General features: G+C 45.6%; 1 protein-coding gene across 2 annotated transcripts in view; it reads right to left on the bottom strand.

The window, feature by feature from the left end:
* Positions 1-12362: 12362 nt before the first annotated feature.
* FYCO1 (FYVE and coiled-coil domain autophagy adaptor 1) overlaps positions 12363-25410 on the bottom strand; it is a 112740-nt gene continuing 99692 nt past the window's right edge. For both annotated transcript variants that reach the window (XM_037849137.1, XM_037849167.1), the window contains 2 exons: positions 18128-18237; positions 12363-16218 (listed from right to left, as the gene is read on the bottom strand). In XM_037849137.1, coding sequence (XP_037705065.1) covers positions 16143-16218; positions 18128-18237 — 186 coding nt within the window. In that variant the 3' untranslated portion in view covers positions 12363-16142. The remainder of the gene's footprint in view (positions 16219-18127; positions 18238-25410) is intronic.

Genomic DNA, 25410 nt, shown 5'->3' on the forward strand with positions numbered 1-25410 from the left:
AAATGCCACTGTGCTTCTGCAAACAACCTCTCCCTCCTCTATCCCTTATGCCCCACCTTTACACTTGAGGTCTCTGTTCAGCATCCTTTTGGGTCGGAGGGTTGAGGCGTTCTTCCAATCATTTCTACATTATTGGAATAGGCAACCCAAATCGGCAATGATCCATTTAATGCCTTTCTTTGACTTTTATATTGTAAAAACCTAAAAAGACATGTCAACCTGTCTGTCTAACATGTGATTCTTTGAGTCCCTCTCCACTCTTGACACACTTGTTTGTATACACACAATACTGGCACCACAATCTGAGTCAAAACATGTCTGTGGTAAAATGGGGATGCACCAACTGGATCCCCCTTCAAGAAAGAACTTGCTGCCTGGCTGCTAGCACACAACATCTAGCTGTTGCTCCTACAGGCTCTGCCTCCACTGCAGCGAGCTACCCTGTCCAAAGTCACATCTTCCCAGGGCCGCCTGCATCCAATGCCTGAGCGAGGCAGGGGAATAAAACTCTCTCAGCCTGATGGCGACACTCTGACAGGCAATATTTGCTTTCGAGCTTCCTTTCAGTTTGGCTGAGGCTTTGTTTGGCCTGCATTGCAGTTTGACTTCTCTTTCTGCCCAATCCTGATCATCCCCCTTCTTTGCATAGGTGTTGATCACTAATAAATATCTTGCACCTAAACTCCATCTAGAGAAATTAACCAGCAACAGCCTTCTCACCAGGAGCTGCCAATTCCAGGCACCCATTTAATACCTGATAGGTAAAGAACACTGGGTACCCAGGAGACAGGAAGCATGGATGACATCAGTCATAGAATTCGTCTTGGAAAGCTGAGAGCACGGGCTCTGTCTGATCACAAGTCAACCATTCAGCCAGGGACTGAACTTTCAACTATCATCTATTTCACATTTTCTCTATGCTCTGTAGATACTATTATTAAAACCCTGTCTTACAGATGAAGGAACTGATCTTCAGTCACGTCAAGTAACTTGTGAAGGTCATGCAGTTAGTAATTGGCAAGGCCAGGATGTGAACCTGGGGGCGTCTGGCCCTTAAGCACAACTTTTGCCCACGATGCTACCCTACTCACCTGACTTGGTCATTGGCTTGGAGTCAACCAGCCTTTTCAAGCCAGACCTTGTGCCAGTCCCTGCAGAGGCAGAACAGACAGGGCACGGACTGGAGCAGCATCCCCATCGGATACCACTGCATGTAGACTCTACATGACGTGGCAGCCAAGGCCCACTGACTCCCTCCTTCTGAAGTGCCCCCATGAGGGTGTACAATGTCATTGTACTCATAATATGCAGAAGGTTCCTACCCACTCCCCAGCCACTCCCCAAACATACTCCCCAAACATTCCCCACATGCAGCAGTGGAGCCTCAATCCCTCGTGAAGGAGCCACAGACTCTCCTGGAGCATGTGTGTATGCACGTCCAAGGACACTGCACCCTTGCCCAGGCAGACTTCTGGACTGCCAAATAAGCTGGTCAGCTTCCCTCTTCCCCCCACCAAGTCCCCCTGCCTCTATCTTCTCTATCTCTCTTCTCACAGATGCAAGACACATCAATAGCTTTCCTTGGTTCCACACAGTCCAAAAGAACGTGGCTTTAATCAGACTCCCTGATGTGGGATCCAGGCACCACCCCCACTGCTGGCCCCTGTGTGGCCCCAGAGCTCCTCTGCAGTGGTCAGATCTGAAGGGACACACAGGCCCATGGCAGGCCTCAGGTAGCTCCAGCCTGTCCCTGTCCATCTCTGGCCTGGTCTGCAGGGCTGGGCTACCATCCTGGCTGTGCTGGTTGGAATGTATTATGTCCCCCAAAACGCCATTATCTTTGATGTAATTTTGTGTGGGCAGACCTATCAGTGTTGTTTAGATTGTAATTCTTTGAGTGTTTCCGTGGAGATCTGCCCCACCCAACTGTGGGTGTGACTCTGATTGGATAATTTCCATGGAGGTGTTACCCCACCCATTCAGGGTGGGTCTAAATTAAATCACTGGAGCCATATAAATGAGCTGACAAACAGAAGGAACTCAGTGCAGCTGAGAGTGACATTTTGAAGAGAAGCTACAGCCAAAAGGGAATCTTTGAAGAACGCACAGGAACTGAGAGAGGAGCTTACAGAGACATTTTGGAGATGGCCTTTGAAAGCAGACTTTTGCTCCAGAGAAGCTAAGAGAGGACAAACGCCCCAAGAGCAACTAAGAGTGATGTTTTTGAAGAGGAGCTGCAGCCTAGAGAGGAACATCCTGGGAGAAAGCCATTTTGAAACCAGAACTTGAAGCAGACACCAGCCACACGCCTCCCCAGCTAACAGAGGTTTTCCTAGATGCCATTGGCCATACTCCAGTGAAGGTACCTGATTGCTGATGTGTTACCTTGGACACTTTATAGCCTTAAGACTGTAACTGTGTAACCAAATAAACCCCCTTCATAAAAGCCAATCCATTTCTGGTGTTTTGCATTCAGGCAGCATTAGCAAACTACAACACTGGCTCTCCCCCTCGGGGCTGGGTTCCCAGTCTTAGGGCTCCAGCCCTTGACCAGCCAGGGCTGGAGGCTATCATCAGACCCTATTCTCAGATCCTGCCATCCTCCCCAGGGCTGGCAAGTCCTCTTGGTACTGTGGCCCTCGGAGGCTTGCCTGAAAGGATGTGGCTGCTGCCTGGACTGCCGGGTCTGAAGTTTGCTCCATGTGCTGACCATGTGCACAAACGCTGTGCCTGCCCACCCAGCTGTCCTTGCTCAGGCCACGCTCTGTGACCAGGCGTGTTGCTCTAGGGAGTCTGTCTCTGCCCAAGTCTGCTGCCCTTCATTTTTCTGCAGACCCCTCACTTTCTGGACCCTGAAGTCTTCACTTCCAAGCACATCTGAATTATGTCAAGCTGGGAATTTCTGGACAGTGTAAACCACCCCTCAGCAGAGAGCTGGCTGAAGTGTCACTTCTCGCTATAAGGTGGTAGGCCAATGTGAATGTGGCCCACTGCACAGGGACGAGATGGTAAAGGCTCAAATGCTGCCGCTCAGCAGGGTGCTTAGACAGGCCTGGCACATAAACACTTGCCCCTGTCACTTCCCTGTGTAGCACACTGCCTGTCCCTTTCCCTCACAGCATGTGCCTCAGTTTGTAATTAGACCTTATTTTGTGCTCATTGAACCTCTGATTCCCATGTTTGGACTCTCAGCTCCATCAGGTCATGGACTGAGTATGTTTTTGTTCTTCTCTGCCTGTTTAGCAACAGGGATAGTGCCCAGCTGGAGAGCTGTGTCTCTAACATTTGCATGATCTATGTGAGAATAATTGAGGCTAGAAGGAGCTATAGCAAAACAAAAATGTTTGGAGAACTATAGTGTTGGGCAAGAAAAACAAGGACTGAACTTTGAACAACTGCAGAGAGTTTAAGGTTGGTGGATTAAGGAAGGCTAAAAATTCTTGGATGCTCCTTTTGTCAAATTATTAAGTGTATCTTTTCATTGCTCAGATGTGGCCCTCTCTCTCTAGCTAACCCACCTTGGCAGGTGAACTCACTGCCCTTCCCCCTACGTGGGATCTGACTCCCAGGGGTGTATATCTCCCTGGCAACGTGGGATATGACTCCCATCTTCTTGACCAAAAGAGGGATGTGAAATGAAAAGAAATAAAGTTTCAGTGGCTGAGAGATTCCAAATGGAGTTGAGAGGTCACTCTGGTGGACATTCTTATGTACTACATAGATAACCCTTTTTAGGTTTTAATGCATTGGAATAGCTAGAGTAAATACCTGAAACTATCAAACTGCAACCTAGTGGCCTTGACTCTTGAAGATGATTGTATAGCAATGTAGATTACAAGGGGTGACAGTGTGATGGTGAAAGCCTTGTGGATCACACTCCTTTTATCTAGTGTATAGATGGATGAGTAGAAAAATGGGGACAAAAAACTAAATGAAAAATAGTGTGGGAGGGGGTGTGTTTGGGCTGTTCTTCTTTACTTTTATTTTTTATTCTTATTTTCACTTTTTCTGGTACAAGGAAAATGTTCAAAAAATAGATTGGGGTGATGAATGCACAACTATATGATAGTACTGTGAACAACTGATTGTACACTTTGGATGACTGTACGGTATGTGAATATATATCAATAAAATTGAATAAAAAAATATGATGTATATATCCCATATGCTTGAATCTGCGTTGCTTGACTGATGAAACATGGTGCAAGTGAGGCTGAGCCAGATTCTGGGGATGGGCCTTAAGATACTGGAAGCTTCCTCTTCCTGTCCCTCGGTGTGCTTGCCCTGAGCTGCCACGCAAGAGGTCTGCCTTACAGACTACCCTGGTACCACTACACTGGAGAGGCCTCGTGCCTTCCATCCACTGCCGCCAAGGTGCCAGCCACCAAGAGACCGCCATCAATACCGCAAAGAATAGAAGAGCCACCCAGCCCAGCCCTGCTCAAACTCCTGACCCACAAAGTCATGAGATGTAATAAAATGGTCTTTGTTTTAAGCCACCGAGTTTTGGGGTAATTTGTTGCACAGCAGTAGTTAATCAGACCACCAAGAAACTAACAATTCCCGTTCTTGGTCTTTCCGATCCAACACAATGATGTGGCTGTCCCAGGTGAACTCACAGAAGCATATGGCAGAGACCCAGGGCTAAAGAGGAGGCTGGACAAGGTGTCAGAAGATCCACCCTTCGATTCTTTAGGCACCCTCTGCCTGGGACTCCCCTTCTCCCAGACAGCCACATGCTGGCTCTCCACCTCTTTTAGCTCTTTGATCAAATACCGCCTTCCCACTGAAACCTGCCCTGCCCACACTCTGAATGTTGCAGCACCCCCCTGGACGCCCTAGCCCCCATCTTTGCTTTATTTCTCTCCACAGCACTCAGCAACCCCCAACACAGAACTTAGGTAAGAATCAGTTCTCTGCTCTATTCACTGTTATCTCCCTAGTGCTAATAACAGGCCTTCCATGTGACAGGCCCTCAGTAAATGAGTGTTGAAGGAACCAATGATTCCAAATTCAAATGTTTGTTTCCATTAAGTGCACTCATTTGTAAAACCCTGTAGCTTGATTTGGGAAAACACAGCAACTGATAACAATGCTCTAGGAAGGGGAGAGTGTACATTAACCTCATTTGTTCATTCAACAAAAACACAGTGAGCATCCCCTGCATGCCCGACACTGGGCTGGGTGACGGGGAGCAAAAGCAGACCCAGTGCCAGCACTCACGGAGCTTCAGTGCACACAGGTGTCAGATGCTAACCACACCGCCACACAGATGGTTGTGAGTACAGGATGCTACAGAGTGTGCAACAAAGGGCTTGACCCAGTCTCGAGGTGTGGGAGGCAGAGAGGGCTCCCCTAAGGAAGTGACATTTGAGGTGAGCAGGATTTTTCTAGAGGAAGGAGGGGAGCAAGGGTGTGCTGGGGGGAGGGAGAAGCACGTACAAAGGCCCTGCGGCACACACGCCTGAGGGACACTGAGAGGTTAAGTGTCCACGCCATGGGATTGGTTCAGGTCTTCCCCATGCATACTCTCTTCTTTTTAAACTTGCAAATTATGGAAAACTTAAACATACACAAAAGTAGAGAGAATATTCTAATGAACCTCCACATACCCGTTACCAAGCTTTTGATTATCCTTTCTTCAGCTGTACTTCTTTTCTTTCTTTTCTCTCTCTCTCTGTTTCATATGCTTGCCTGCTCTTCTTCATTCTTTTCTCTCTCTTTCTCTCCCTCCCTTTGTTCCTTCCTTTTGAAAAAAAAATCTTTGCTGTAATATTTTAAAGCAAATCTAAGACATGATTTCCCTCAAAACTCATGCTCTTATCCTTATAATAGAAAGCTCTGAATGGAGACTGGATAAAACTTCCTTTGTTTGGCTGGACTGCCCCTGATGAAAGGAACTAAGGGAGGTAGAGAGCCGGCTGGTGATGAATCAGGAAACTCTAAAAGGTCTCACACTCAATTGGGACAACAATCTAGGCAGCTTGGAAGACCACTGCAGAGGCTGACAAAGGTCAGAGTGAGCCCCAGCGTCTGTCATCCAACATCTGGAAACAAGAGAGTTTCCAAGGGTCAGAAAGAGATTTGACATTGACAGAGATGGTGTGAGACCATCCCTGCTAATTCTCATTGGTGTCACTGAGGCAGGACAGTGATCAGCATGATCAATCAGCAAAAGGAAGACCCAGGTAGTTGGAGGGTTATGATTAAGAAAGAGGTCAGGTTGGATAGAAAGGTAGGGTCCTGCTCAGGTCCAGGTGAGGCGTTTAGGGTCTATTCCACATGCAGGGAGACAATTTTTAAGTGGGTGTGTGACATGATCCAATTTGTGATTTAAAGATCTCTAGTGCCCCTAGGTGAAGAAGAGTTGCGGAAGGTGGAGCAGGGGTAGAAGCAGGGGGTCCATTTGGAGGCTACTGCAGTTGTTGGGGAAAGAGATGATGGTAGTGGGGTTAGGGTGATGGAAGTGGTGGTAGTGGAAGTAGGTGGATGACTTTGAGACATATTTTCAAGGTAGAGCCAACAGGTGAGGGTTGAGAGAAAGGAAAGGAATCAAGACTGGTGTGTGGAGCCTAAATGGCTGGGTGGTTGGGGTGTTGCTACTGGGAGAGGAAGATTGGTGGGGGAAAAAGTCTAGGGGTGGAAATCAAGATTTGCAACTGGAGACACCCAACAGCTATCTCTGAAAGGAGAAATTTAAAGGAGAGGTTCTGGGTGGAGTTGTAAATCTGGGAGTCTTCAACATGAAGATGGTAGGCATATACACAGGGAAGTGCTGAGATGGAGAGAGCGAAGAGAGAGAGAAAGGGAGAGAGAGAGAGAATATGAGAGAAAGGGGGTGGGGGTAGACAAGAGAGAGGAGAGAGAGTGGGGAAGGAGTAGGAGTGAGAGAGAAGAGAGAAGAGAGGGATGGGGTAGAAGTGGAGAAGACGGCCCAGGACACAGGTCTAGGCATCTCCTTTGAACGGCTGGATAAAGGAGAAGCCCGTGTCAGAGACCAAGGAGTGACCATTTAGGAAGAGAACTGGGAGAGTAATATATGGAGTCTCTTTCCCCACACCTTGAACCTGGGCTGGCCTATGACTTGCTTTAGGCAACAGAATATGGTAAAGGGATGATGCGGTGGCTATGAGACTAGGTCTCAAGAGGCTTGTGCACTTCTGTTCGCTCAAGTAGTCACTTCAACAAGCCTGGGCTTTCCCGCTGGGGGAGGGATGACCATGTGGAACAGTACCAGGTCACCTTGGCCACGGCCGTCCTAGGCCAGCCAGCTCACATCTGACTCACCAACTGACCACAGACACATGAGTGAGCCCGGCCAAGATCAGCCAGCAACCAGCAGACCCTCAGGCCCATCAGAACTGCTAGAGGACACGCAGGCAGCCGATGGCAGACACATGAAAAAACAGAAGAACCAACCAACCTGCAGACTCACGAGCTAAATCAACAGTGATTTGAGCCACTGGGTTTATGGTTGTCTGTCATGCAGCATTACTGTAACAATAAATAAACAATCTAGCCTCCTGAAAGGATCACACATAATAAGAGCTCAAAGGTCAAGGGCTGCCTAAGCAAATCCTGTTTTATGGAAGTTTTAATTAATTTATTTATTTTTAAACCATCAGATAATCTGTGTTCGAGTGAAATGAGAATGCTTAGAGAAAACCACCCCCACTGCCATCTCAGCATGGTGTGGTAGTAATGTGTGCTGTGAATGGTTCAAATTTACCAACCTCCCTGAGTCTCGGTTTCCTCATCTCTAAAAGCTGGGCCTCACCTACCTGGTAATGCTGTTATGAAGAAAGGGATAAAACACGAAAGCACTTAGCACTATGCCCGATTTATGACATTAGCCTACCAGATTATATGCCGTTATTATTATTAACAAACCAGTGCTGCCATGAGCTGATCATTCTCTTTTCTTTTTCATGAAAACCTGCCAGAATCCAGATGTTCTTAACCATTTTGTGCATCATGCACCCCTTTGGCAATCTGACCAAGCCTACAGCCTCTGTTTCAGAATGTTCTAAAATGTGTAAGACAAAATATATAGGATTACAAAGGAAACCAGTTATATTGAAATATGCTTCTCCAAATATTAAAACAAATGTATGCATTAATAATACATGTGTTTCTTTATTAACACATTAAATAAAATCTATCTGTAGGTCTACAGACAATCCTGCTCTGAGATGTCTGCGATAACTGTCAAGTAAAATGAAAATATCTGTGATTTCCATTGGGGACAAAGTCACAGCTCTTGTTAATACATACAAGTGTGACTTGTTGCCTTCATTCATATTTGAAGGGAGACTAAAATTTTATTTAGAGGTTAAGGAAAACAATGCCATTCTTTTCCCCACCCAAGTTCACAAACCCTCTGAATTCTATGTATGAACCAGCTTAGAAACAAACTCCTGTTTAACTTGACCTCCCCCAACCCATACTCATGGTACCAAACTCATATTTCTTTCTTTAATTCTTAAATTTTGGACATTAGTGGAACTACTTTAGATTTGGAGGAGTGTTTTTTCCATTTACAAATAATGTAACAGCAACAAGTCCTTGAATACAAACACAAACCATAACAAAACAAAACAAAACAAAACAAAACAAAACTGTGGCTGCAAAGGATTTTACCTGTAGAATAGTTTCATACCAGGGAATTCATTTGGAAATATCTTCCTCTCTGAGAATGAAATTTCCATCACTGTATCATAGTGCATGAGCCAATGGATTGGGGAAGAAGGGCTGGTTCTGAAATTCAAGGGCCATGCCATTTGTAGAATTAAATTAGGAGACTGATCAATTAGTTCACTTTATCCCTTTCTTCAGGTTCTAACCAAATCAGTGGTCATGTAGAAATGATCATCAGGGACCTTCTCTGTGCGGTCCATGGACCACTTCCAGCAGCATCACTTAGAACACTTGTGAATGCATCCTGGGTTCCCCTTAGACTGGATGAGTCAGAGTAGACATGGGTGGTCCCCAAGAATCTGCATTTTAATAGACCACCAGGTAACTGCTATGCATGCCAAACTAAGAGAACATTCTAAGAAATTCTTTGATACTGACATTTAATAAATTAACTCGAGCAAAACTGAGCTTAGGGTGAGTCTGGGTCGTTTCCTGGTTGCTTGATACCTGAACTCTTGATAACTGAAGACGCTGTAGGCCTGATATGGGACAGATTCAGTTTTCCCTATTCCTCTTCCACAGGGTCATCTCCAGGGCATAAATGTGCAATCCTCTTCCAGAGAACGCCCAACAGTGCTGTGGGAGTCCGTGCTGGTGGAGGTGGTCCATGGATCCGTCTTCATGAAGACCTTTGGTTGCACACATGGACCCTGTCTCTCGATGAAAGCCTCTTGTGAGGACAGTGCTGCCACCCTCCCCACTGCCTTTTTGCTAAAGCACGTGGGGACTTCTTAGACGGCTTCAGAGCCAGAGGAACAAACCGGATTATCTTCTCCATGTCTGCAGTCACCACCTTTTGTGTTTGTTCTGTACATGGTCCAGGTCTTGCTACATTAAAATGTTTCATGCATCAGACGTGGTGGTTGGCTCTGGCTATCCCAACACTACTGTTTCCCCACTGCTCCTTTCTTCCAGGGAGAAGATGACTTCTGTTAATCCAGCTGCAAGCCCAGCCCTCCTCACAGCCTCCATGGAAGGCTCTTCCTGTTTTCCCTTTTCTCACTCTCTTTTTTTTCTTTCTACTTTTATTTATTTATTTATTTACATTAAATTCAGTTTTATTGAAATACAGTCACACACCATAAAATCATCCATGGTATACAATCCACTGTCCACAGTATGGTAACATAGTTATGCGTTCATCATCACAATCTATCTCTGAACATTTTCCTTACATCAGAAAGCAGCAGAACAAGAATAAAAAAATAAAAGTGAAAAAAGAACACCCAAATCATTCCCCCCATTCCACCCCATTTGTCCTTTAATTTTATCCCCATTTTTCTACTCATCCATACACTACATAAGGGGTGTGGATCCACAAGGTTTTCACAATAACACTGTCACCCTCTTTTTGCTCTTTCTTCTTCTCCCCCCTCTTCCCTCTCCCTAAGCAGCTTTCCTTTCTCATGCCAGGGAGAAGACAGCACCTGCCCCACTGACCTGGAAGATGGATGCTTAGGCCTCCCAGGAATGGATTCCTTCTCTCCTCCATCACTCAGCCCGATTCCTCCTTGGGAGCAGAAGGCTTGGAAAGGCCTCCTGAAATTACCTTCCTTCTATGATTCTAAACAGACCGACGGGCCCAAAGCAAAACCTGATCTGGGATGAGGTCTTCCTTTTGGTAGGGGGCACACACACATTTTCAGGTTTGGTGAGGCCTGTCCTCACTTTGTTCATTTTTTTTTTTCTTTTTGCTAAGAACACTTAATTTACTTGAGGCTTCAGATTGGGGTGCAGAGTCCTGAGATAACCTGAGTGTACGTGCCAGAAGGTGTGAGGAAACTGCACGCATCTGCCTCCTACAGAGTTCAGAGGACAGGGAGGGAGGAGGTGAGACAGATCAAAGACCAGAAGGTAGGCGATCACACTTCTGCTCTTTATTGTCCTGCTTCAGAAAACGGTGGGTGTGGGAAAAGTAAAAGGCTGACCTTTTTTTCAACCCTAACCCACTTTGAATATCTTTCATAATAGCTACACTTTCCTGTTGGTTCTTGATAGCTTGAGCTTCAACTTCTCCCTCAAAAAAAGTCCGTTTTCTCATCTGGTACGACAGGTTTCACCATCTATTTGCTTTGCAGATGTGTGTGGGCAGCAAGCTCTTCTTGCCAGATTTTTCCCACGCATCTTCATACTGAAAGGGCTGACCTTGCTGAGAGCGTCCTTCTGAGTCAGCTGGGGAATCTCTACATCCTCCAGCACCTGCTGGATAGATGTGACAAGAGGTGTGGTACCTTCAAGTGCCATGCAGTCTGCGGACACAGAATCGGGCCAGAATTGCTTGGACTTGAATGTAGGTTTGGAAAACTTTGAGCAGAGATATATGTCATCTTGGATAACTCAGTGGTTTAGTGGGATGGGGCAAGGAGCAATGGGGATTTTGAGACAGGGGTCCTCAGATCCCAGCCCCAGAGGTAGCATGCACATCTGTGTGTCTGTTGGTTCTTGCTGCAGCCCCAAACCCACATGTCCATCAACCTTCAGGAGGGACTGTCCTATTAACAAAGAATTCCTTCTGCTGTGTTATTTTGGGTGCAGGGATAAACTGATCCTCCATTACTTCAACCTGGTCACTGGACAGTAGAGGCTTGATCTGCGGGCACTTTTTTTAACATGAGAAGATGTGCAGAGGGTTGGGGTTGAGTGGCTGCCTCACCTCCATCCTCCCAAACCCCTTTACCCTCCTCCACCACTGGAATGTTGCAGGAGCTTCTGCCCCTGCCTGAGTTGGCCAATGAAATTATGGCTGACCTGGGGCTTTGTGACTGACCAGAGTCCTCATTGATTCCGTGCTTTTTTTAAGCACTTTTGTGTCTGGTATGATGCTGGATGCTGTAGGGAAGTGAAACAGGCATGAAAATGAATGAGACACAGTCCTTGCTGTTGAGGGGGGATCAGGCACAATTATAGAAAGTGTGACTGACTCCTGAGTAATTGATTAAAGATGGGTCCATGTAAGAAACTGGGGGCAGGAGAGGCTTGAAAGAGGAAGCTAAGTGGAGGCAAGAGGGGGCCTGGGAGGTGTTCTGCAAGACATGGGTCACTCAAAGGTAGGAGCTCTGGTCACCCAGATGTGGGGATGTGAGCTGAGTGTGGATGGGCTGCTCAGCCTGAGCTCAATCCGACTAGTCCAGGGGTGACTGGGACACACCCCTGTAGGCCTATAGAGGCATCTTGCTGACCCGCTTAATAGCAGTAGGTGTTTAGTGGGATTGTTGCTCTCTTTCTCTGCCAGCTGGCCTGTTCCTGGCAGTTTTGTTCAGCTTTATACCACCTATTGGTTAATTGTGGTTTTAGGCCATCCATGACCTTTGTTCTCCCACCCTATTATTCTGGTAAATTAGAAGTTTGATCTTTGTTCAAAGTGCTCTGTACCAAGGGAGAGCTGGAGACATCTGAGCTGAGGCCAGAAACTTGCTGGGCAGAGGGGGTGTGGGTTGGAAGGATGCACTGGCTCGGGCAGGTCTGAACACCTCCCTTAAAGCAGACCAGGAGGTACCCAGATGCCAGGCCATGGGGCACTCTCTTGGAATATTTGCTGACTCCAACCTTTTTGAAAAGCCACTGTAAAAGATGCTCTATTTCAAGATAGAGCAGCTTAACTCTGACTCAGGTCTGGGTAACCTCATTATCTCCTCATGCCCTGATGGGATGAAAGACAACATTACTCTAAACATCATAGTGTTCACTTTATTTAAATCCTGAAGATAAAAAACAGATCATCTCCACATGGCATAGCATACACTATAAAGGATTATGTGTTGGGGTACAAAAGTTTCTCACCCCTACTGTGCAGGTGGGATGCTGGCATCTGATGTGCTTCTGGATAATTCTTTGGCAGGTAGAAGTGAAATGGGTTCCCAGACCCACTATTTCATAAGGCCATGTGAACTGAGGATTAGACAATTAAAGTGCAATTCCAATTTTTAAGCCACCTAACTGAGGCTTGGGTATTGCTGTGCAGCCACCAGAGGGGCAGAAGTGTCTCTAGAAAACAGGAAGCCGTTCTACAGAGATGCCTCCTAAATTTAAATATATACTTTATTATTTCTAAAAAGTGCTTAAGAGGGAAAAGGGAATTAAGTCAGTCTTTCCTGTTTTCTTGGAAGAACCACAATGAAATTAAGAAAAACTTGCCCAAGTTTCCACTCGTAAGTGCTTTTTGGATACATGTTCTGTAAACATGGATGGCCATCTGAGCGATCTGTGTACACAGAGATTCTTGGTTCTAAGCATCACAGATGGCTTCTCTCTGCTTTAATGCTCAATCTCTCCAAGCCAGGGATGGTTTCTCGGCCTAAAGAATTCTCACATAGAATTTCCAAGCTGGACTTTAAAAAATGAACCTCCTGTTAATACCGCATCGGTGGACACCTAACCAGCATCATAAAACACCAACTCTCAGCAGGGAATCCCTTTTCTTTAGATCTGGAATGGCTTCACCACCTTAGGTGACAACTGAAAAATTTCAGAAAAAAACAATGCCCTTTATTTTTTAGTTGTATTATATGGCTTTTCATCTGTTTTCCATACCCTGTAGGGTGTTTCAGTTCCAGATTCCAGCCTACTGAGTCCAGTGTGCTAACATCAGATGTTATAAAAGCCACTTAGCCATGGAGGGGAACACTTGGCCCAAACATGCTTTGTTGACGGATGAAATGTAGCAGACTGAGGTTGGTGTGTTTCTTGGGGGACATGGATTAGTGGTTTCAGTTGCAGTGATGAAAAAGGCAGCTCGTATCAGTAATCAAAAGCAGCTGCTATTCAGAAAGCTGGGCCATCAAGGGGCTAACTTTATTTTTTTTAAATAGTGACTTGGGATCCCTAGGATATTTCCTTCTTGTTGATTTCTAGGTGATTCAGTCTAGCTGGGGCTACCATCTTCAACAGCAGTTCTTGAATTGTCATTTGCATTTAAAAAAAAAAAAAGTACCCAATCCCAAAACCTCAGTAAAGTTGGGAACCTGTTTAAAATAAGAATAAAGCTATTTATAAAAAGTCACACTTAAAATAGGCCAAGACCTTCTCTTGCTGCATAGACACAGCAAACTTGAGCTTGAACAACAAAATAATGAAGTACAAGAGTTAGTCCAGCGCGCGCGCGCGCGCACACACACACACACACACACACACACACACACACACACACAATGCTATGAAACCAGAGAGGAAATGACTGCTGAGGGATTGGGCAGTCCTTTGAGCACAAAAAGGCCTTTCTGGCACAACCGCAGTCAACATTCGAGGTGGTGCATACCCCTGCTCTCCTGGAGGAGTGGCTCTGGGTCGGAGCGGTAAGAACAGCCACGTGTTTTTAAAGCTGTAATTAGCCCCCTGCTGTGATGAGCAACAGAGCAAAGTTCAGAATGGATCTCGGGTGGAAGAACATGTTCGAGGCCTTTGACATCAGCTAGTCAACAAATGCTGGCTCTGGTTGCAGTGATGGTGAGCATACTGGCAGAAGGCCTTGGCTTAACCAGTCTCCATGAGAGCCTGGGAAAGCTAAACACACACAAGACGACTCCAGACTGCTTTGGTTTCTCTTTTAATTTCCAATTTCTTTACTTGTGATGATCAGCTGACTTCTGATTATCCCTTGCAAGAGAGCAGATGGATTCAAAGGCTGGATAATTTTCTCAAGAGTAATTCCTGGGCAATGTGGCATGAGGCCAGGAAGTCTCAGGTGGCCTGGCTGTTTTGTTTTGGTGCCAAGCGCCTTCAGGGCCGTGGCCAGCAGAGAAAATAGAACTTGCAAACTTTCTGCCCAAGGAGGCTGCTCCAAGGAAAAAGAACACAGGAGGTCCAGTTTTTCTCTGGACTGACCTCTGAATGGTTCTGTTCACCATTCCCCATGGCCAACTCTTGTTTAAATAAAAACTCTTGAGTCCTTCTCTGGAGCTATCTCCCCCCTGCTCCTATAAGAGTTCTCTTTGCTGGTGTTGATTCTGTGGCTGCTGGTGCATGGTGGGCTTGGTGGTCTGTGCTGGACCTGGCTTGGGGGCGCCAATCCATTCTCCAGCTCTCAAAACCAGTTACACGAGGATTATGAAGCTTGGAAAGGTGATGTGACTTCAGTCACAAGGCTAGCTAGAGAAATGACAACCTATCGGGAGCTCTTTCCCTCATACCTGACCATCCCCCTTCCTTGGCTCAAAGTGGGCCATTTTCTCAGATACTTCGCTAACCTGTAGAAGTACCTGGGATCTGACTGCAGCAAGAGACTGGCCTTTGACGTGAGCTCTCTGTGGAAGGGGAAGAAAAGGACTACAGAGAACAGGAAGATTATTTAATTCCTGTCCAGGAATAGAAAAGAGAGCTTCCTCTGCCTAAAGGCAAGATGTCTCCTAGGGGTCAGCCATAGCTGAGTACCAGGAAGGGAGCAAATGGGGTCCTGGAGAGCCTGGCAGGTGGGGAGAGGGCTCTGCCTGCATGGGTGTTAGGACCAAGACATGAACAAATAGCAGGTTCCTTAATTATGCCTGTTGACACTTGAGTTATCAACGATTTTTGTTATAAAGGCCCCATTTTTGAAAGTGGTTCTTACCCTGATTATGATTATTAGTAAACACAGGTCTGCAGGCAAGCAGAAGCTCTTATTTACATAAACAAAGATGGGCTGTCGGCTGAGAGGTCATGGCATAACATTAACCGGCATTTGGGCTCTAGCGGTAGTATACACCAGCCACTGCTCAGCCCTCAGTATGGTGGGTTCCATTTCCTGGATTATCTTCAGTTCTATGCTTTGAGAGGCCTGGCTGAGTGACGGCCTTTGCTTGAGAACAGAATTGCCCAGGAAGAAAGTGCAGTTTAGAGGCTCCTCCACAACTTCCTGGGACAATAAGGGATGGGGCATGATAGGAGGCTAGTTGGGATCTTGGGAGGACTCCCCAGAGCCCTGATTCTTGACTGCCCTGTGGCATCCTTGCCCCAGGAGTCCCTGTGAGCCTCACAGACTGAGGACTCATGAGGTCTGGCCGGGGTCTCCAGGCTCACAGTTGCCCAGGATGTCTGGCTCTGGGTGGGGTGGGGCAGGGCAGGGCATCTTGTTCTATGGGCAGAGGTCGGGGTCACCTGTGGCTGTGGAGCTCTCCATAGGAGGCCTGCAGCCAACTGTGTTCCCAGGAGACCTCACAGTCTCCTGAGTGCTTAACCCTTTTGCAGAGTGTCCTTTTGGGTTTGAAGACAGTTGGGTTCCAAATCAATGGAAAAGTCATTTGAGCCCTTTGAAGTTATGGGGACTAGGAGTGACCTGTGCAAAGTGCAGAACAAACAGTGCTCCCCTACAATGCAGCTTCTGAGGCATAAGCCTGAGGGCTTCTCTTTCAGAGTTGCATAGTGGATTAGCTTCCCAGCAATTTTTTTTTTTTTTTAGTGCTTTATGTGATAGGTGAGGGAGAGTAGTGTTTCTTGTGGATAAAGTGAAGCTATTAAAATCCAGGGGCTTGAGGCTAAGGGAAATCGCTTCCATCGTAGATTATAGGCCGGTCAACCGTCAAGTGATAAAATACCTTTTTGGAGACAAACCTGAAGAAACAGAAATGGAAAAGGTGGTGTCACTCTGAGAGTTGAAAACATGAGAGGTGGTGGCTGCCACTGAGGCTCCTGGGGTCATGGCAATGAGCCTGGTCTGTGAGGGTGAAGGCTAACATGAGGAGCTCGGAGGGGCCCTCCCTGGCACCTCACAGAGTGCATGGATTCTTCCCAGCCCCCTGCCCCCATTTCCTGTCTAGCAGAGTTCTCTCCCTACAAAGGATCAGGGGGCCCTCAGGACATTACCTGAAGGTCAAGTGCAGAAACGCCCTTTAAGGTCCCAGGCTGTGAAGCACCCCCAGCCCTTGGCCTCACTGCTATGAAGCAGCCTGGCAGTCCGGACTGCAGAGAGGGAGTAGATGGAGCAGGCAATGGGAGAAGGTATAAGGTGGAGGTGAGTATGGATTTCCTTCTTATGGGCATCGAAGTCTGTTTTGCCATCCATGGTTTAGAAACCTCGAGCGGGCCCATTAGATGACTTTAAAGGGCCAAGGCCAGAGTTCTGGGTGGCACTGTAGCTGTCTCCAGCAAACTGAGAGCATGCTTGGGGCATGGCACTGTGTCTGCATGCTATACACCTCCCCTGGACTCTCCCTCAGTCCAGCGAGGACTGCACAGAGGAGGAATCTGCTTTATAGAGGAGGAAACTGGGGCTCAACCAAGGCCCATAGTGGGAAGAACAGAGCACATGGCTGGCTAACTCCAACCTGCTCTCCTAACCACTGATCCATCCCACCACCCACTCTTGCGGGGGCTTTAGGACAGCTCTCTGGACATGCTGGGCCTATGCCATGAAGTCCTGCTGATTAAGGTAGGTGTTCATTTTTGCTGGCATGCATAGGGGAGTAGCAAGGTGGGAAGCTCATCCTCCAGTATCTTATTTGGTGGATGCCTTTGGCCACAAACCTTAGGAGTTCCAGGCCTGGAAGTGGTAGGGGTTGGTATGGCTTTCGTCTGCTAAAAGCCAAGTGGGCTGGGAAGGGTTTCCATGTGGGGGATGTGGCCAGTAGCCCGGGGCCGTGCTCAGTGAGGCTACAGCTGGGTGTTGATCAGGCATGACTTTTTTAAGAGGCAGCCCCAATTAAAGGCTTATGCCAAAGCCAGAAAACATAAAAAGGGTCAAGTGCCCAGCAACCTTAACTACCCTCGTCTCACGTCTCCACGAAGGAGGGGCCCCTGGCTCATGGTATCTTCTCAATCAACGCTGGTCCTCTCTCTCACTTCCTTCCCCAGCTGCCCCTCCAGCCTTATCTTCCAACATTCCCACCCCACTCCCACCCCCTATAGTCCCAACTCTAGAGCTGATCCTTTGTACAGTGCTTCCCAGGGATGGCCCTTGCTGCTACTATGAGGAGGCCAGGGGCTTCACTCACGGTCTTGGACCTGTTTATCTCAAGGTTTAGCCTTCATTCTTTCATTTCTCTTTCTCATCCACTCAATTAGTCAGTCCTTCCACTGTATGCACTGAGCCCCTGCTCTGGGCTGGGCAGTGGGGGTCTGGACATCAGAGAGGCAGGAGAGCACAGGGGTTAAGAGCCCAGACTTTGGAGCTGGGCCACCAGGGTTTAAATCCAGCTCCACCAGATGTCAGGCATGTGAATTCACGCCTCTGCCCCTCTGGTCCTCGCGGCCCTCTACAGTAACATGAGAAAGGCCCTCCCTGCTGGGGACGCTGCGAGCAGAGTGCCCAGAACACACCTGCATGTGGGAAGATGGCAGGTATGAATGTGGGTGTTACAAACTCTACAACAGACACCGGAACACCACAGTACAGGGGTCTCAAATCAAAGAACTATTAGTAGTAAATTCATAACAATTAAATTATCGTTTTTCCTTTGTCCACCTCTGTCCCTGAGAAACGCGGTGGATGTGCCTGGAAGCTGGCGAATGAGGTGGCCCCTACCTTGAAAAGGTGTTGTCGAAGATGAGCATGTAGATGCCCGGTGTGCGGACCTTGAGCTGGCCCTGGATGTTCTCCTTGTGGGAATTGCAGCGGGTCATGGGAATGAGGACCTGCGAGGAAAAGCAGACAAGGGAAAAATGTCATGGAGGCTGAGTGGGCCTCAAGGAAGATCTGTGGGTCACTCTTCATTTGCAGGGTGGAGGCTCAGGACCAGGGAGGCTGAGTGCCCTGCCTGAGGTCAAGGCTAAGCAGGGCTGCGACTGGAACCAGACCCCAGGACTGGTGGGGTGCCTTCCACATGCCCTGGGCTTGCTGATGACTTGTGGCAGGGGTAAGGCCATGGATGTGAGTTTCATCCAGAATCATAAATGGGTCAGCACCGCTACAGAGTGGTCATCTCACCCAGCCCCCACTTCTGACCATGGCTAGTGCCAGAATGCTCCACCACCTGGAAGAACACCTCCTTTTTGGCTTCAGGAAGTTGGGGCTTATTCTAGATAAAATCTGTCAGTCCAGCTGTTTCCTGATGGTCTTAGAGTAATTAAATATTGTTCCTTTTTCAGAAATACAACTTTTGTTAAATTCAGTTTTTATTTTTTCCCTATTAAACATTTTTTAGCCCTTGGGGCTGAGCCCTCCTTCTGCATGACACACTCTCAAGCACTTTGCAAAGCTGCTGAGCCCACTGTCCTCCAGGCCAAACACTGCTGGCTCCACTGCAGGTCAGCTCTCTTGGCTGTGCCCCGGCTGGCCCACATCCCCTAGGGTGCTTTCATCTTTCCATGTCAGAGCCTCAGCCCCCTGTTTATTCTCTGCCTTCTCTGAGACTAAGAAATTAGTCCCAGGAGACTTTATTTTCTCATGACGTGTTCCAAGGGCCTTGCTGTCAGAGGTCAAATATGAGCAAATGGTGTGTGCCAGGCAGGGTGTTCAGATGGCTACTACCCTCTTTCCCACAAGGGCAGTGGCTCCACCCTGCTAACTAGCTAAGGCACAGGCCTCATTCTAAACCTGATGATTGGAAGTAAGAAAGATCCGAAAGCAATTTATATTAAACTTATCTTTATTTTTAGAAGGGACATGCACCAAGAGGGTCTTGTCTCCAAAAACATCCCTAAGCTTTCGCTTTAGGACTGACTGCACATGAACGGCTTGTAGGGACCAGAAGTTCTACAGGACCATAGCAAACATTTTAGCAACTTTGGGCTCCTAAAGTGGCAAACTGCTGCAGAAATGAGCATTTTATTCTTTATGTAATTAAATGTTGTTCCTTTTTCAGAAATTCAACTTTTGTTAAATTCAGTTTTTATTTTTTCCCTATTAAACATTTTTTAACCTATGTAAAGTGATTGAATCCAAAATAGTTACAAAGATGTGATTACCTGTTCAACTCAAATTTGAACAGAGCCACATATTTCTTAAAACCTTACATGTTTGCTACAAAGTTCCTAAAGCAAAGAAAATTTCCCCCAATAAAGGGCTCTTCCCTCAAGGATCTTCCATTTTAGTAGAAATGACAGACAAGAAAACATTCAATTATGATGGGATTGGAGTACCACAAGGGGAGCATTGTAGAGGGGTGCCAACCCCAGCCCCTCGTTGGGTGGGGGAGGCAGAATGCCAGGGAAGACTTATTTTCTGGAATAGGTGACCCCAAGCAGAGAAAATTCAGCCAGGGAGAGGGCAGTCTAGGGTTTAAGGCAGCAAAGAAAGCACATTCAAAGACATGGGAGAATGGCTAAGATAATGTAGCAGGTTCCAGATTTACTGTCTCCAGAAACAACCAAAAAACTGCCAGGATATATGAATAACAGTTTTCAAGACACTGGACATCGTGACAAACAGCAGTGGTTCCTGAGAGATTGGAAACAAGGTGAGCCCTACAAGTGCCCTAGCTTACGGCCTTGAGAAAGTTTCACATTGTGGTGCAGGGAGAGGGAACCTTGGTGGAGCCCAGCAGACTCCCTAAGTGGAGGAGACAAGGCTGAGAGACCAAGGACGCCAAGACGACTAGAGACTGCAGGATAGGATACTAGAGGAGAGAGTTGCCCAGAGAGAAAACTCTAGAGATGTGCAGGGCACTGATCAGCATATGAGTCTGCAGAAGCCATCTGAGAGGATTAAAGGGAACAATGCTTAGCACTCACACAGGGCCAAAAACAGCACCTGTTCTCACCGGCCAGACTGGAAGAACCCCTGATTCATGGGGCAGTAGACAGAGCACACAGAGGGTCTTACTTTGGTCACGGGGAATAATTAGCCCTAGATGGAGCACTGCATTGGTTCCACCTACCGAAGCTTAAAAGCAAGACCCAAAGGATCAAACTGCTTCCAAGTAACTGTGTCTCAGAACAAAGTACAAGAATATTTATAAGACTTAAAAAAAAAAAAAAAATCCAGCCCCAAACACAGTGATATTCATAAAATCTGCCATCCAATAAAAATTACTAAGCAATACAAAGCAGCAAGAAAATATAACCCACAATGAGAAGAAAAATCAATCAAAACAGAGCCTAGGGACTCGGGCAAGATGGCGGCATAGAGAGGAGTGGAAGCTAAGTAGTCCCCCTGGAACAACTACAAAAAACCAGAAACAACTAGTAAATAATCCAGAATAACTGCAGGGGGACAAACGAGACCATCCATTCATCATACACCAACCTGAATTGGGAGGAATGCCTGAGAACACAGCATAAAATCTGTAAGTAAAACCTGTGGAACCAGGTCGGGAGACCCCCTCCCCCATAGCCCGAGCTGCAGAGCTTCGTGGTGCCAGAGAGAAGCTCTCTCCCAGCAAGCGAATATAGCTCAGCTGAGCTCCAACTGGGGTTTTAAGCAGTGAGTGTGAACTGCTCACTACAGGTACGCAGCCCCAAAAAACAGACAGAGGCTTCGGGTGACGACTGACCTGGGAGAGCCGGAGGGTTGCCTTGGACTGGGTCTGAAGGGGACTATCTGTTTCTTTTTTGGCTCAGTGGAGAAAGCCCCAGTCATTTTCAGTTTCCAGGGCTGTGACTCTGGGAAGGGTGGAGACAGCACAAGCAGAGAGCGAGACCATTGAAATGCTAATGACCTCCACCTGAGGGGTTTGTCTTCTCTAGGAGGAAAGGGGTGGGCCCCTTTCCATTCAGAACCAGACCCCAGAGCCTGGGGGAACACGGCCATACCTCCTCACACCAGTCAAGAATTATAGGCTAACAGGCGTCACCTGCTGGGCAGAAAAGCACAGTGACCTGAGGCATCAAAGGGTGGAGCAATTTTCTAAGACACACCCTCAGGGAAACCAGATACTGAATATTTCTTCTCTCTGGGACCTGAGCCTGTTCTGGTCTGGGAAAACCTGATTTGGATAACCAAGGAAACCATGCCTAGACAACAGAAAATTACAACCTACACTAAGAAAAACAAAGTTATGGCCCAGTCAAAGGAACAAATGTACACTTCAACTGAGATACAGGAATTTAAACAACTAATGCTAAATCAATTCAAAAAGTTTAGAGAAGATATTGCAAAAGAGATAGAGGCTGTAAAGGAAGCACTGGACATGTATACGGCAGAAATCAAAAGTTCAAAAAACCTACTAGTAGAATCTATGGAAATGAAAGGCACAACACAAGAGATGAAAGACACAATGGAAACATACAACAGCAGATCTCAAGAGGCAGAAGAAAACACTCAGGAACTGGAGAACAAAACACCTGAAAGCCTACACGCAAAGGAGCAGATGGAGAAAAGAATGAAAAAATATGAGCAACGTCTCCGGGAAATCAAGGATGAAACAAAGTACAATAATGTACGTATCATTGGTGTCCCAGAAGGAGAAGAGAAGAGAAAGGGGGCAGAAGCAATAATAGAGGAAATAATTAATGAAAATTTCCCATCTCTTATGAAAGACATAAAATTACAGATCCAAGAAGCGCAGCGTACTCCAAACAGAAGAGATATGAATAGACCTACGCCAAGACACTTACTAATCAGATTATCAAATGTCAAAGACAAACAGAGAATCCTGAAAGCAGCAAGAGAAAAGCGATCCATTACATACAAAGGAAGCTTAATAAGACTTTGTGCGGATCTCTCAGCAGAAACCATGGAGGCAAGAAGGAAGTGGTGTGATATATTTAAGATACTGAAAGAGAAAAACCACCAACCAAGAATCCTGTATCCAGCAAAGCTGTCCTTCAAATATGAGGGAGAGCTCAAAATATTTTCTGACAAACAGACAATGAGAGACTTTGTGAACAAGACACCTGCCCTACAGGAAATACTAAAGGGAGCACTACAGGGTGATAGAAGACAGGAATGTGTGGTTTGGAACACAATTTTGGGAGATGGTAGCACAACAATGTAAGTACACTGAACAAAGGTAACTATGAATACGGTTGAGAGAGGAAGATGGAGAGCATGTGAGACACCACAAGAAAGGAGGAAAGATAATGACTGGGACTGTGTAACTTGGTGAAATCTAGAGTATTCAACAATTGTGACAAAATGTACAAATATGTTCTTTTACGAGGGAGAGCAAGCAAATGTCAACCTTGCAAGGTGTTAAAAATGGGGAGGCATTGGGGGAGGGATGCAGTCAGCATAAACTAGAGACTGTAACTAATAGAATCATTGTATTATGCTTCCTTTAATGTAACAAAGGTGATATACCAAGGTGAATGCAGATAAGAGGGGGGGATAGGGGAGGCATGTTAGACACTTGACATTGGTGGTATTGTCTGATTCTTTATTCTACTTTGATTTAAGGTTATTTTTCCTTTTGCTGCTTCCTAGCTGTCATTTTTTTGTTTCCTCTTTCTTTTGCCTCTCTACCTTCTTTGACTCTCCCTCCTGCCTTGTGGAAGAAATGTAGATGCTCTTGCTTAGTATGAGCAGAACGTTCAATTAGGATGAACTTAAATGTTTGGAAATGAAGGGGTGTTGGTAGCAAGATGTGAGAATAACTAACAGCGCCAAATTGTGTGTGAATGAGGTGGAAAGGGGAAGCTCAGAGTCATATATGTCACCAGAAGGAAAGTTGGAGGTCAAAAGATGGGAATGTATAAAACTGAATCCTATGGTGGGCAATGTCCATGATCAACTGTACAAATACTAGAAATCACTTCATGAACCAGAACAAATGTATGACAATACAATTAGAAGTTAATAATAGAGGGGCATATAGGGAAGAACTATATACCTATTACAAACTATATACTACAGTTAGTAGTATTTCAACATTTTTTCATAAACAGTAACAAACGTACTATATCAATACTAGGAGTCAACAATTGAGGGGGGTTGGTTAGGGATAGGGGAGGATTAGAGTTTCCTTTTCTTTTTTTCTTTTTTCATCTTTCACTTATTTCTTGTCTGGAGTAATGAAAAGTTTCTAAAAATTGAACAAAAATTAAGTGTGATGGATGCACAGCTGTATGAGGGTACTCAGGGGCAAGTGATTGTACACTTTGGATCTTTGGATAATTGTATGGTATCTGAACAATCTCAATAAAAATGAAAAAAAAAAAAAAAAACAGAGCCTAGAAAGGGGTCAATTCTTAAAAACCAAAACAAAAACAGACCCTGAACTCACAATGATGTTAGAATTAGCAGACAAAGGTGGTAAAACAGTTATTATTTATCCCATGTGTTCAAAAAGAGAGTTAGAAACATGGAAGAAATAAACAAAACCCAAAATAAAAGCTATAACGTCTTAGTTAAAAAAAAACAAAAAAACTGCATGGGATTAATGGAAGATTAGACATTTCAGAAGGAAAGATTAGTGAACTTGAAAACAGAAATAGCAACTATCCAAAATGACACAAAGATAAAAGAATTAAAAAAAAGAAAAAGAACAGAGCATCAGTGTACTGTGGGACAATTCAAATGGCCTAATATATTTGTAATTGGAGTCTCTGAAGGAGGGACGGGGGACAGAAAAAACATTTGAAGAAATAATGGCTGGAAAACTTTCAAATTCAATTAAAGCTATATATATCCACAAGAATCTCAATGAACCCCAAGCACAAGATATATAAAGAAAATTACACCAAAGAACATCATAATTAAAATGCTCAAAACCAATGATAGAGAGAAAATCTTAAAAGTAGGCAGAGAAAAAAGATACTTTCTGTGCAAAGAACAAAGTCAAGAAATAGCAAAAAATTTTTTTGGAAACAATACAAACAAGAAAATAGTGGAGCAACATTTTTAATGAACTGAAGAAAAAAAACCTGTCAATTAAGAATTCTATACCCAGCAAAACTATCTTGCAAAAAATGAAGGCAAAATAAAGACTATGAAACAAACAAAAGCTGAAAGAATTCATTACCAGTAGACTTGCCCTGCAAGATATGTTAAATTAATTTCTTCAGGCAGAAGGAAAATAGCAGTTGGAAATATGGATCTGCACAAGGAATGAAGAACACTGGAAACGGTAGTTATGTGGACAAATAATTAAGATATTTTTCTTATTATTTAAGTCTATGTAAAAAAAAAACCACAATATTTGGTAGGGTTTGCAACATCGAAAAGTAAACATATAACAAAAACCACACAAAGGGTTGGAGGGAACAAATGGAAGTTCAATATTATAAAGTTTTTATCCAATACATGAAGTGGTACAAAACTTCTGGAGGTAGACTGTGTGCCGGTTTGAAACTGTTATGTACCCCAGTACAGGCCATGTTCTTTATTTTTTTAAATTCAGTTTTATTGAGATATATTCACATACCATACAATCATCCATGGTGTACAATCACCTGTTCAGGCCATGTTCTTTTAATCCAATCTTGTCGGGCAGACATATTGTGGGTGGGACCTTTTGATTAGATTGTTTCCAAGGAGATGTGACCTCGCCCATTCAGGGTGCGTCTTAATTAGATCACTGGAGTCCTTAAGAGAGCTGAGAGCCCACATAGACCCAGATGCTTGGAGATGCTTGGATATGCAGAGACATGTTTGGAGACGTTACGCTAAGAGTTAAGCCCAGAGTTTGCCCTGGAGAAGCAAAAAGAGAACCCCAGACGTTTAGAGAGAAACACCCTGGGAGAATAAGCAAGGATGCACAGGAGCTGAGAGACCGAAACAAGGGAGACAGAAGCCCAGAGACATTTTGGAGAAAGCCATTTTGAAACCAGAACCTGGGAGCAAAGGACCAGCAGACACCAGCCACATGCCTTCCAAGCTGAGTTGTTCTAGACACCATTGGCCTTTCTTCAGTGAAGGTATCCTCTTGTTGATGCCTTAGTTTGGACAGTTTCATGGCCTTAGAACCTAACAAATCCCTTTTATAAAAG

This window comes from Choloepus didactylus, chromosome 1 (genome assembly GCF_015220235.1).
Source record: "Choloepus didactylus isolate mChoDid1 chromosome 1, mChoDid1.pri, whole genome shotgun sequence".
Taxonomy (NCBI): Eukaryota; Metazoa; Chordata; class Mammalia; order Pilosa; family Megalonychidae; genus Choloepus; species Choloepus didactylus.